The 14,018-nt window shown below is 44.8% G+C and overlaps 1 protein-coding gene across 1 annotated transcript in view; it reads right to left on the reverse strand.

Moving 5' to 3' along the window:
• Positions 1 to 1,493: 1,493 nt before the first annotated feature.
• The window catches only part of grin2ba (glutamate receptor, ionotropic, N-methyl D-aspartate 2B, genome duplicate a), a 93,437-nt gene continuing 80,912 nt past the window's right edge, over positions 1,494 to 14,018 (reverse strand). The window contains exons 15-16 of the mRNA XM_057014410.1: positions 13,752 to 13,990; positions 1,494 to 8,445 (exon numbers count right to left, since the gene is read on the reverse strand). Of these exons, the coding sequence (XP_056870390.1) occupies positions 6,187 to 8,445; positions 13,752 to 13,990 (2,498 nt within the window). The 3' untranslated portion in view covers positions 1,494 to 6,186. The remainder of the gene's footprint in view (positions 8,446 to 13,751; positions 13,991 to 14,018) is intronic.

A 14,018-nucleotide genomic window follows, 5' to 3' on the forward strand; every position in this document is an offset into this window, starting at 1 on the left:
CAGGGTTTGGGTTCTGTGTTTGTGGCCTTTCTGTGTGGAGTTTGCCTGTTCTGCCTGCATGAGTCTTCCACAGGTGTCTCTTGTTGCGTGTGTGTCCTGCGATGGGCCTGTCCAGGGCGTGTTACTTACCCATTGGGTACTGGGATACACTGGAGCACCCCCAGCCTGATTCTGATCAGGAATAATCAGTGTTAGGTTCCCCTCACAGAATGCTAGCAAACTGTCCTTTGTATTTCCCCACACACTGCTTCTTTACAGATGACATCACCATTGATAAACGAGTTGTACACACTTGCGCTTCTGAAATAAACGCAACGGAAACAGAAAAGCAAGTGAAAACCATTTAATATGCAACCGTGGTCTTCAAATGCTAACAATGCAACCCACAGTATAAACTACCAGATTACACCTTGAACAGAAGCCTTTTCTTAAGTTGCTGAGCTTCCCACATAGCGTGATCCGTGTAAACAGGTTGGTGGCCCAGAGGTTGTCAGAATGACAACTACCGCACTGTTCAGGAACAATCGCTAACAAGGCTACGCTGTTGCAATGATCGCTCACATTAGGTCCATCACAACGAATGGACCGCCTTTATTTTCCCACCTCAATCACATAACGCCGCTTTTGAACCAAGTTTCTAACCTGGTGACCTGGAAATTGAATAAATATTGATAGCGCTGTAGCATAACTTAGCCGGCAGAACTGCACTTCTTTCACATTATCCTCGTGTGCGCTAATCTCATTTTTCCACTCCAAAGCCCTGCAGCTACCGAATATCCAAATGCCACGGACGTGTTGAGCGAGAAGATAAAAGATGTGTCACGAGCCAAAATAACACAGCTTTGCTTTTTTGGCTCGAGCGCTGAAACGTGTTTGCGGTGCTGGTTTCCACGAGCAGAGTTCTCCGTCTCGGACCATCTGAGAGGTGGGAAGTGGTAGACTAGAGAGTAGGGTTCTGAAAGTCTCAACAGGCTTCTTGGCAAAGTAACTGAGTTTTAGTGTTTAGAACTAAGACACCCGGAGTGTATCAGGGCTATTTTACTTTTTATCCTTTTTGGATAAGATGTAAAATCGGCACAATACACAGCACAGTCCGGCTCAGGGAACATACTTTTGGATATAAGCAACCACCCCCCCGCCTCCCCACACTTCAATATTGATGATTCAGAAACTTGGCTGGAAGTTGCATTTAGCTTAGGGAGAAATGAGATGTATTAAGTGAGGGGAAAAAAAGCTTTTCCATCAGAGGACATTAATGGCCTAGCTAAGCACACGATATTAGCTTTGATTTTTTCTCTTTTTTTTTTCTCGGGGACAGGATGCCCTGCTTATAATTCAGAAACCTAGATGCATTAGCTTAAGGGACAATATTACACCACTGGCGAGAGAGCGGCACCGCTGAATGCCCTCTGCAATGTCAACTGGAAGGCGACTGGTGAGATATTGATATTGACGCAGCAGGACAGAAGAAAAAGAAAACAGCACCAGAGATGTGAAACTTACAGGTTTTTATTATTAATACTCAACACTTCATTTTGTTCATCATGTACAAAGAGAAAGAATAGTCTTATTTGAGCACTTATAGATATCAGTAGTATCCTTATTAGAAGTACCTTAGCGGGTTGTTATTATTATAATACCTTTTTTTTGCAGTTTTCTCATGATGTGATTAACTGTTACTGAGATTACTTTGATCGTTTCCATACAAAAAAAGAAAGGTAAACGTCCCCCCCTCCTCCCCCACACACCTTCTGTGATACTCAATATTTACACAACCTGTACAAGTTTTGCTTTAGGTTTCTTTTTCTGTGTGGTGTAAAAATCTGCAGGTTATCTCAAAGAAGGGGGAGGGGCACAAAAAGAGAAAAGAATGGCCGAGGATATTATGTATACCATCATGTGTACAATTAGATATGTTACATGTTCTATTTCCCCCATTTCGTCACATAGTTAATCTAATCAGGCCTCGTAGTTCTCTGATCCTGCACTCTGTGAAACACATTAGTTGCAACCCCTTATGTCTTTGATATGTGACTCGGGTCAAGCAAAGCACTGTTAAATATGAAAGCCAGAGGCAGAAAATAGCAAGATCAAAGCAACTTTTCACAATTCTATAGAAAAGTTTGATATGAATGCCTTAATTCTACAAGCAATTGCAAAGAAACCCCCATAAGCGGCTATATTAAACTGGCTTTTACAACAAATCATAGATCACAGTATATTTCCTCGGCATTGGAGACAAGTTATTGTTCGAAAACATTGATGTGAAAATCCCAATATAACCTCAAAACACACAAAAAAAGGTCAGTATGATCGGTGCATGGCTTCTTGTGGCTGACCGTGTCGTGCCGTTATTTGGTCCCTCGTGTTGATATTCGTGATGGAAAAAACAAAAAGCACATGTGACCTGAGGTGTCCTTTACACCCCCCCACCTGCAGGAGGCATCAGCCCACCAACCCTGCCATTTTAGCGTTATGAGCTGTGAGCAAAAGTAAAAGTGACACAGTGTTTTGAAACGTCCGAGTCCAATCTGTTGTGATCGTTTGCACGTAAGGGAAAGAAAATAATAGCGAGGGGCCACGTTTGCAGCCTGACCGGCGCACTCTGGCAGCCGGAGGTGGGAAACGCCTGATAACAGCAGCTTTACTGCAGTGGAAAATAAGTGCGTTTTCAGTTTGGGCGTGCTGTTGCAAATGAGGGAGAGGGGGAAAATGCAGCAGGTTGCGCGGAAAATAAAGGATTTGGCAGAGTTTGTGTGCGCAGGGATGCATTTGTCACATTTCCATCGAACCTCCAGACACAAATGCATTCGAGAAGGAAAACAGAAGAGGGACGGGCTTCCCGCTCAGGGCCGGGGAAAGGATTATGGATATGGAGAAAAAGGGGGGCATTTATGATGGACTAGCAGACACACATGAAAGTTTAATTGACATCTGAGGTCCCGGCAGACACACAGCTGCAGGAAAACAAATTAGGATCAAATGCATTTAAAGTGTTTTCCAATGTCAAATGACACACTTTGGAGCTGAGATACAACGAGGGTTGAATTCCTGTGCAGCAACAGAAGCAAGGTGGTAGAAGCAAGGTGGCACCTTTGAAATAAGGGGTTGCACAAATGCATTTCAGCCTCAGGTGATTCCCGCTCAGGCGAAACTACACTCGTGCTCGGTTGTTGACGAAATTGTGCGGAAATTATCGGCAATGTTATCAAAACTTCAACACTGGGAAACTGTGCAGTGCTGATCAAATATGTATATATAGATATATAGATATTAATGTGTGTGTGTGTGTGTGTGTGTGTGTGTGTGTGTGTGTGTGTGTGTGTGTGTGTGTGCGTGTGTATTCTTTACCACAGTGATTTCTATCCCAAACACAGATAGGGGACAGGATAGGCCGGGCTGACGATGGCTCTAAATTCTCTGTGCAATCACCATTAGAGCCCGGTTTAACAAATAAAGAAATAAACTGAAAACGGGCAACAAAAACGTTGGTATCTCGAATTTTTGATGCCTAAAAACAAAGGATCACTATACAGTTTACTGCCTCTATATACGAACATCATCTATGTATACACCTGTCATCGTATTCCATAAATGTGTAGATTCCAATTTGACCTTGAAAATTGTGTGTAGAGCTTACTTTAAAAAGAGGAGGAAAAAAATCTAAACACAATTTAAGGGAAAATTAGCAAAGACTTCTAAAAACTAAAATTTCCCTTTGGATCAACAAACATCTACACCTACAGTAAGTTATCGTCAGTCTTGGACAACTTTAGTGAAAATATGAAAAAGCATAAATTCTTATCATTATTAGTATACTCATTGGTAAACTATAATAATTAAGTAAACATGAGATTGAAAGAAAAAGAGAAAATTCAATAATGTCACTATTACTGATAAGTAATATGTATGTCTTAACTATATTTTTGTTCTTTTTTTGCTCTTTTTTTTAAATTTTTGTGATTTTTTTAAATGAGTTTTATCTCTTAAATTGCTGCAAAACATATTGAAAGTTACATCCTGCCTGTCTCTTTACTGTACAAAGTGAAAAGAGTTTTAAATATATTTACAAGGAAAAAGATTGATACTAATGCTGACACTGATTGATGTCCACTCCCAGATCTTCTTTCAGTTAAGTCTTCCTTCGTCGGTTCCCCGTTCTTATGCCATCTTAGCGGTGGCCCTGAACTTTCAAAACATAGAAAACGATTCAGGAGACGCCCACCTCAGTATATGGAGTCGAGAGGGAAGGACGGGCATGTTTGACTTAAGGCTAACGTCATCACTGTTACCTGTGGAGTAAGGGTGCTGATAGTCATCAGCCAAACCGATGGGGATTAAAAAAAATACCCAGCTGTTATCGGACAGTCTTGACCCTTGCCTCCCTACAGCAGGTACATTTAGAGGAAACTTTAAGTCTGCATTGCCAACGTTCACACTCCAGCAGCTCCGATCGCAGCCCTTGAACTTCTGACACCGCCAGCTAATCAAAGATCAAACCGTTAAAGGACTAATCGAGGCGTCAGTACAGCAAAATGATGAGTCGTCATCAGACGGCGAGCGTGGGGGATGGGCTCGAAGAGATGGGACGATAAGGCATGTCTGCTGAGAGACAGAACCTCCTCTGAGTAAAAAGGTCCTGCGCTAAATGAAGCAAAAAGTCCATCAAGACGTCGGCCAGAGCACAAAAGCTTTTTATCGCTGTCACACAGCAACAACACTTCCTACACATTTTGGAGCATTTCGCCTACACAAACAACATCTATTAATCATACACAAAATCCAGACAGAGCCCGGAGTTCTGACTGCTTGCGCGAGTGTAAAGAAACACCTTTGTCCAATGAAAATCCCGGAAAAAGTTAAGTGTCTGTAGCCTGGAACCTGAATAAAAACAGTGGTCTAAGGGCTGCAGTGTTGCGTGACTGTGAAGTGACGTGTGAAATCGTTTTTTTGTTTTTTTTACGAAGTTAGAAAACACCTTCCAAATGGCGTTCGTGTATCTAAAAACCAAGCTTGGTCACAAGCCCGCTGTAATTTTTTTTTTACCGACTTTTTTTTTTTCTTTTTTTGGCTCATAAACATGATTTGACCCACGAGCAGCCTCCGATGCATGCTGGTCCGTCCCAGCGCTGCTGCGCGGTGGGCCTCATGTGAAGTGGAGACCGCTTAAGGCACGTCCTTCCTCTGGGTATGTTCAGCTTCCGATCAAACGTGTTCACAGTAGCACAAGTTCAGCTGGACAAAAGGAAAACAAATTGCACAAACTGAACTTGATGGTTTTGAAACCTTCGTTTTTTTATACAGAGAAAAACAAACATGGCTATGGAGAAAAGTATCCGAGTAAAAAGCAGAAAAACGGGAAATGGGAACCCGAACTTTCCGCCTTTGTCCTGCTGCCACCACAGAAACCACAGATATTAGAACATTATTGAAGAACCAACAAAATAGAAAATGAGAGAAACTCATAAGCAGTGTTATCATAATCAGCACTAACATCTTCACATTGTTGTCAATATTATTGTTGTTCTTATACCCTGTTGTTTTTTTCTAGAAGAATATCTTATTATCATTAATGATTGTATTTCTCATAGCAAATAAGATTGGCTCTTTTGCCGTTGGAGATGAGGAGGAGGAGCGGTGGCGAACGCTAGAGGAGAGAGGCAGCAGTCATCTCAGGTGCAAATGTGACAATGTCTCCTTTCTGCGGTGACACAGGGGCAGATGGGCAGTTCGCTCCTCTCAACACTCTTGCAGTCTTGCTTCATAAGCGCTCAGCGTGAGCTCTCCGGCAGCCATCACCTCGCACCAGACTAACACACCCAGTATCAAGCCGGGATGAGGTGTTGATGATAACCGAGTACACCGACTTCTGTCTCAGTGGCGGATGGGATGATGGACCTGGACTTTGCAAGCGAGGGCAACAAAAAAAGTTAAGCTGAGAGTAGCTTCGGCCATTTCTGAGAGCGGGTTAACCTCCCGTACCTCCTCCTCCTGCTGTCCTCATTTTTATTTTCCATGTTTAAGTCATCTCCTCATCTTTGACCTCATGGTGCTGTCCCAATATGGGCTAGGATTGATGTTTGTGGACAGTGTCTTTAAAATCATCCCTGATCTCCTAACAACACACACCTCAACTCCTCTCTTTTTCACAGGCCATTGTCTGTTCCTTCTCCTCCCTTTTAACTCTCACACGTCAGACTCGATGCTAGAAAGTTTCTCATACACATGGCCATTGCTTCCATTGAAAGGACGTGGGGGGCTGACTCCCAGCATGGAGCCGTGGTGATTCATTCCACCAAGGCCGAGCTCTTTTGGGAATCGGGACCCCACATTGGACATCACCCCGGCCGTAGCAGATGCTGGCAAATATGACGCCGTGCTCATCTGGCTCCTAAAGTCACTTTGGCTATTTGTGGCAACTTGCTGCTGCTGTTGCTTCTTCATGTAATATTGTTTGGCCCCGTGCATTAGACACTGGTCGTCACCAAAGGTCGGTATAAAGGGGTTCTGGTTTACCCGGTCAGGGTAGAGAGATTTGGATAATGAGAATGCTCCTCCTTCCATCAAGGACCTATCCCTATCTCTCATGTCTCTCTCTCCAACGGAACGGCGGTGGAGGCCCTCACCACCTCTGAACAGGCCGAATGGCGATCCAGGTCCTTTCCGTCCCTCACCTCCGTAAAATAACGGATCTCTGTCTCTTTCCCTTTCCCTCTCAGAGCCCCCGTGGCGCTCAAATATGTGTGCAAAGGGACTGGTGCCCTCCATGTAGCGTTCTTTCTCCTTCAAGCTCACACTCCTAGGTGGAGGCAGCATTCCTCCCATTCCTGCACCACCCATCCCGCCACCTCCTCCGAGCCCCCCCATCAAACTCCCCATACCGTCTGACTCCTCTTTCTGAAGGTCAACAAAAGTGTCATATGAGTGCTGCCTTCTAAGTTGTTTGCCCCCCTTCCTCCTCTGTGGGCCCTGCATTTGAGTCTGGGGACCGGCTCCTATACCTCCTCCCACACCTTGCCCTCCCCCCATCTGTTCCAAGAGGTGGTTGTTGTCTTCGCTGATATCATAGAGGTTTCCCGTCTTTTTACAGCCTTCACAACGCATGCAGGTAGCAGAGCTGGGACGGCTGTTTCCTCCACCTGAAGAGCCACAGCTCATGCCACCGCCGTACCCACCGACTCCTCCATGCACAGACATCTGTTTGCCCCCTGCTCCACCACTAGCCCGACAGTTTCTGCACTCCCACTCTCCTCCTGCTAGCCCAGATCCTCCTCCACTCTTAGAATCAGACCTTTTAGGCTTGCTTTTAAGAAAGTCGTCCACAGGGACCAGGGAGGTGCAGGTTGCCACCCCTCCATCTCTATTTCCAGGGCCCTCTGTAAGGTCCACATGTTCCCACTGAGGGACTCCCTCTTTGGGCCGGAACTGGTCCAAATAAAAGTCTCTAACGCTCTCCTTTTCTCTGAATATATAGTTTCCATCATTATTTACTCCACCACCACCTCCTCTCTTCCGCTCGGAGGGCAATAGGGGTGGGGAGGCCGATCGGTGGCCATGGTAGTGATGGTGGCTGATGTGGTACGGTTTTCTGCGGTAGCCTAGCTCAATTTCATCCAGCTCCCGCCTGGACTTGGCAGAGGCTGGCCTCTTTTTCAGACTATCTCGATATTGTTTACGCTTCTTAGCGTTCCCCTCCAGGTTTCCGTAAGTTACGGTGTGTGTGGAAATGTCCGAGACATCTGAGCGTATGTTGCCATCCTCTTCCGCTCTTCCTCCGCAGTAGTTATGCCCAGGTATATATGTGGAACTTGAGGCACCGCCCTTAAAGGAGAATTTCCCATACAAATCTGGGAGGCCACCTTTGAAGCTTTGGCCTGAAGGAGGGGTCTGTCCAGCAAGGAGGTCAAACTTGCTCATATTCCGGTGGGTGAGTGCTGAGCATGGCTGAGTAGTGAATATGGGAGCCACCCCCCCACCCAGGCTTTCGCAGTCAAACATGCCACCCTCCAGTGAGCTAGCACTGCCCAAACTGTGGGGCCGGTTAGGAGGTGGTCCACTGAGCCCAAGTGTAGAACCATGGCGATGCAGGTAATGGTCCTGGTACAGATTACTGTCCTTCATGTGGATGTTACCGAAAGTCCTCTCCACCTCGCTGATGTAGTCGCTGAACATGTTGTCTTCCGGTAGGTAAGGTGGCTTGCAGTCCGAATGTCCCGCCAAACTGCGTCGGTGTTCAGAGATGTCGTACACAGAAGACTCTCGCCGAATGAAGTCCAGGGCACTGTGCGGGGAACCGTTAACCCTCGATAGGGAGGCCATGTTCTTGGCAGTACGTAAGAGGCGCATAATGTTGGAGTGTGTGTTGTTCATGGTGCCTGATGGGGAATTCAACGCCGAGCTGCTCTTCTCCTCGATCTGGACCCCGTGAATGCAGCTGTAGATGCCCTGCGTGGGAGAAATACAGACATTAGCAATTGAAATCAATGACATTATGTAAACACTATGATCTTAGCAAACCCAACAACAGATTTGATTCAGGAACACATTTTGCGCATGTTGCCTTTCACCGAATACTCATTCAAAAGCACTCCTTTCAAAACAGTGTTGATTTTAACGTTTGCATTTGCTCCTGATTAAATAATAAAGCAACGTATGACCAATGTTACTTGAATTAGAGGTTTATACCAAGTCAAAGACACGGAATTATTTATCATTTACATGTCATGCATGTATTTTACAGCATGTATTTCAGGATCTAAGTTACAATGTGTGATTCAAAGCTGATAGTTCTTCACACACAGAGAACTCTATCCTTACAGGGACTTAATGCTGGACACCCATAACATAAAGTAATAGCAGAAAAGGTATGCTCTTTACTTGCACCATAAATATGAATACTAAATTAAATACTGTGAGATAAGCAGAGAGAATGTTATATCTGGATGATGGATAAAGGCAAAGGAGCCGTAAAATCCCCTGGGTCACGCTGGTCAATAGCTTTAATCAATGTGATTAGAATTCAGCTGAACAATATCTGCTGGCTGTTATTAAACACCTCTGTTCCACCATTCGGTACTAGAGGCCACAGCACAATCCTCCTAGAAGGGAAAGGCCGTGCCAAGGAGACACCAGTGGAGCCCCGCTGCGACAGAAAGATAAACGGCTCCATTTACATTCAGTGATGTACTATACAATATTCAGATAAAAATGGATGGAGAGCGGAAAGCGGGCCGGGCATGACGGATGGGGAGAAAGAAGGAACAAATCAATCCAAAACAATGATTTCGTGCAGTTTTTTGATTTGCTTGGAGATGGCTGCGGGAATAAAGAGCCACTTGGCTACAAGTAATGAGGTCAGGACTCTGCTAAGATGTTAGGGGTCAGCTGGATAGCTGACATGCTTCGCTGTTGAGATAAAACGCATTTCCCTTCCCCGCCTTTAATCCACTAATAGGACTTGTTGACCCTGAATTGCACTTTCCAATTATTTCTATAGGCAATTATTCAGCTTTACAGCTGTTTTCAAGAAAATGCTAAATAGCTAATGCTGTAACGTTTTCAGCAACAATAGGTCCAGTTCAAAACCCCATCAGATAAAATCCTTGTGTGGAATAATGATAATGAACCCAAAACGCCCAATTGTGTAAAACTGTTGCATTAGGTGCAGCTAAAAAGAAGGTTGATGGTAGTCTCCCCCCCCCATTTATGAGTGTGCTTGAGATTGAGACAAGTATAGTGTAACGTCCCCTGAAGAGACTCGAGACTTGAGAGTTACTATGGAAATTCAAGTCTAGTAATCATTTAGAACTTCTTCAATTTCACACTCTGTTAACAGCCAAGTATGTAAAAACTGACGGTGGCAGCGGAGGCTAGAATAAATGTAAAAAAAGACAAGGGTTTTATAGAAATGTGGAATCTGCATGCTTGCACAATTTGTCACGACTTTATCCTCTTTTTTCCCCCTTTTTACCATCCTAATTACACCTACCGCCAAATCCGTCACATCGTCCCCCTGTGACTCCAATCATAGCGCCTCGCCTCATGCATTCACTTTGTGTCTCTTAAAATCTGATCTTTAATTTTTGATAGAAGAAGCATACAGTATATCTGTAATATATATATACTGGAGTAAGAACCGTTTAAGGTGTGGACATTCAAGAGCAAAGAAGTGATGATGCTCCAAATTTCACAGTTGGTGGAAAGGAAATAGTCTAGAAACATACACACACACACACACACACACACACACACACACATATATATACATATATATTCATTTTTTTCTCAGTATATCTACACATCTCTGGAACAAAATGACCTTTTGTTGCCTCCAAAACATGATTTCATGTCATAATACTCATGAAATCCAGAGCTGGTTCACCACACATATCAGATGTAGTGAGTTCTGCTGCGTTAACTTAAATATTTAGTTTGTCCACCTTCTGCAGCAGCTCCAGCTGCACGTCTCACTGATAGTGCCAGGAGATTTCCTGAGAACTTCCACCACGACTTCTGCAACTCAAGCCAAATGCTTGCCTTTGATTGTACCGTACATGCATGTCTCCAGTTTATTTTCCAGCTACACTGTTAAATGTAATGTCACAAAAACTCAAATTCATGGATTATAAAGTCTTCCCGTTCCAACACGTCCAGAATATCCATTGCAAAGTGGTTGAAATTAGCTTGGAAATGGGCAGATTCTGAGATTTTCATCAACACTGCTGCTTCACTCATTTTTTTGTGTGTGTGGGTACATTTTAAACTTGTTGTTCTCCTACACAGTTTCACCAAATCTCACAATAATTCACATAAACACATTTTTTTATCTCCCAGTTTTAACAAGCCCAGTGGTTAAAATAAGTCTTTAAAACAGGTGGGTTATGAGCTGTTTAAAGATCACTATATGGTGCATGCTGAACATCTGCAGGATATGTACTGAAGGTTGGGGGGGGGCATCAGGCATGAGGGCAGGGACGGGCCTCCATGTCTTTGAAAATGTCTAGTTGTTATTCTGTGGATCAATGTATACATTTTATAAGTATATTTAACGTCATTTTTTAAAAACTAAATAAAGATTTGAGTGGAACACTGAAGATTTTGTGGGGATGGGGCAGGTTAAATCCCATTTACAGCCCCCGACACAGAGAAAAGCATTCACTAAAATGCGATTGAAATACAAATCGTGCCCACATAATGTGACAGCTGGCAGCCTGGTACGGGTCCAGTTTTACAGCAGCAGGATGAGTGAACACCAGGAATATGTGATGACAGTGGTACAGCGAGGCAGCAAATCAGCTGGGAGGCCTGTGTGCAGGACTGCCTACTGTCTACTGTACATGCCGCAGCTCATAATTAACTTCCACCTTATCAGCGCACGTCGCTCCTACGCGGAGCCGAATGCAAATGCTGTGATATGCAGGCTGTGAAATTAACCTGTAATGTGTTGAAGTCATTACATACTTTTAAAATCGAAATAATTAATTTGTTGCAGGGTTGCAGGTGGGACCCAGAGGAGCGGGGTAGCCGTGGGAGAGGCACTCTCACGGACGCCGGGCCCGCCGAGGGAGCGACCGCTCACCGACCGTGAAGCCACGACCGCAGCCGCCTGACTCATGCCGACCGTGACAGATGTCTAATATTTTACACTGCAGGGCTTAAGTATTAATTGCAGCTTGAACAATGAAATTTATTCGATTATGGTGTGAAATTGATTTTTTTTTGAAGACTGAGTAGCAGGTTTGGGGGGGGTGGTGGGGGGGGGGGGGTGGGGGGGATCAGGCCGAGGCCCGAGACAAAACACCTGAATAAGTGAGAAAATAGATGCAGATGAGGATTATGGAGATGAAAATAAACCGTATTGTTGTGGACCCTCTGAAGAGCTGAACAAATAAACGGGTCATATTTAAGGACAGCGAGAGCTCAATACTCTGTGTTGTAATAAAAGTATAAGACTGAATTACTGTTACAAGGAGCCTGATTGCTTTCAGACCCAACTGGGACACAAATTACAATGATGTAATGATTAAAAAAAACTGCCTGTCTGTTAAACTGAGAAGCCGTTTGACGTTTTAACAACCGACTTTTACGCTCCCTCCATGGCGAACGCACGCCGACCTGCACGGGCGACAATAAACAAGCGACGACGTAAAATTAACGGAGTACAAAATAATCAAAGTTGAGCAGTGGAGCGGAATATTACAACAGAAGTGTCACGGCGGCTGCTGTTTTTTTCTAGAGCTGCTTTCTTGGTGCATCCTAGCAGCAGCTGAGGGGAGGGGGGGCTCTCTGCTGTAAATCAGCCGTATGGTTTCGCCTGCAGCGGTTCACCTTGCAGTGCATTACACCGAAGCCATGTCAAAACAATTGGAATGCAAATCAAATACCCCGGGGGTGACTTTGGTCCCCTGGGATGTGGTAATCAACCCTCTCTTGTTCTGCGGCTGATTTTTGTTGAGTGGGATATTGATTTGGGCTCAACATTTTGTAAATATTTACCCCGCGGACGTTGGGAGGGCCCGAGCGTAGCGGAGAGAAAACAGCCGCGGTTTCCGTTTAAAGTTTGGGACGCGAAGCTCTGGATGCTGGTGGAGTAACGCTATCTTTTATTACAGCCAATAAAACTGATGAAGGCCTGATAAATAAACAAGTGGTGAAGGTGACTTTACGGACACGGCGGAGCCAGTGATGCAGCAGTAAACTGGAGATTTATTACCTGCTGGGACGGACAAGTTTGGCTGCTGAGACAGCCTCAAATTTATGCAAGCATTTCTTTTTTCCCCCATCAGTCTGCGTGTCAAGACTTCTTCCATATTTAAATTCTCCTTTTTAGTCAAAACCCCAAAAGGCAACCAACAGGGAAGGAGAAACATCGAGAGATCGTGGGAATGTGGGTTAAGAGGAATTCCTCAGCAAACCCTACTGCAGACATGCCTGTCAATTACTTTGTGACCTGGAAATAAGGATGATTATTTGAAAGTGAGACTTTCACCCCAAATTACATTTATATCATCCATAATATTAACGTTAAAGGCATGAACAGAGAATCTATTAGTTTTCTCAAGGTGGCACCAGCAACAGTTTAGGTATCACCATGTTTTGCAGGCAGACGCCCTCCTTCGTGCACGTTTGGGCTGCCCTCTTTCACACTTTATTACCCATTTGCACATTGGTCCTACAGCTTTTGGTATTTCCTAACAGCCTAGACCAGCTGTTCCTGATCACTGTCCATTGCTGTTAGCTAGCTTTTCCTCTAGTGTGCACAATGTTTCGCCTCTTCTGAGTTAACTACGTCCATCGTGCGATAGTTCTCAGGCAACACAAGCCCACAGAATTGTGTTGAGACACAACTGCGAGAGCTCTCAAACCAGGGCTGTGATAAAATAACGACGCCAACCCTGGGAGGGAGCTCAAATTTTTCAGAGAACGTGTTGACCTTAAAGGTGACTTTGTCAATAAAGAAACGTGAACTCCTGCCTGACCTCAGCAGTGGGCCACCCATTCGAAACTGTCGATGACCAGAGCACCTCTAGTTTATAACGGTTCATCGCTGTGAAGCTTTAAAGAAGTGCATCACAGGCTAATGTGGGTCACACAGGCCTTTAGTTTCATCAGGAACTATTGATGCATTCTTATTATCAAAATACCCAGAATGCCTCTCCCAGCAACAAATCTGTAAATATGGATCAGTTTTAATAATATGATGCACACATGCACAAGCATGTACTCAGGCTGCAATGACGCAAATGTCTCACCCTGCTGATGCTGAAGACAAGGCCAGGCTGACCGGAGCAGACGCCCATAAAGCAGAAGCGCAGCTGCCAGTAGAACCAGTGCTCGCAGATGAAGGTGATGAGAGACAGGGCCATGGCGGCTCCCAGCATGTAGAAGACACCCGCCATGTTGTCCACGTCCAGCTGGCTGGACATGACCTCGTTCTTTTCGTGGTGGCAGATCCCAGTCAGCCACAGGGACTCCAGCTCCTCCATCTCACCTGGATGAGGGGGAGAAGGGGTGAGAGT

The sequence above is a fragment of the Takifugu flavidus genome, chromosome 18 (genome assembly GCF_003711565.1).
Source record: "Takifugu flavidus isolate HTHZ2018 chromosome 18, ASM371156v2, whole genome shotgun sequence".
Lineage (NCBI taxonomy): Eukaryota > Metazoa > Chordata > Actinopteri > Tetraodontiformes > Tetraodontidae > Takifugu > Takifugu flavidus.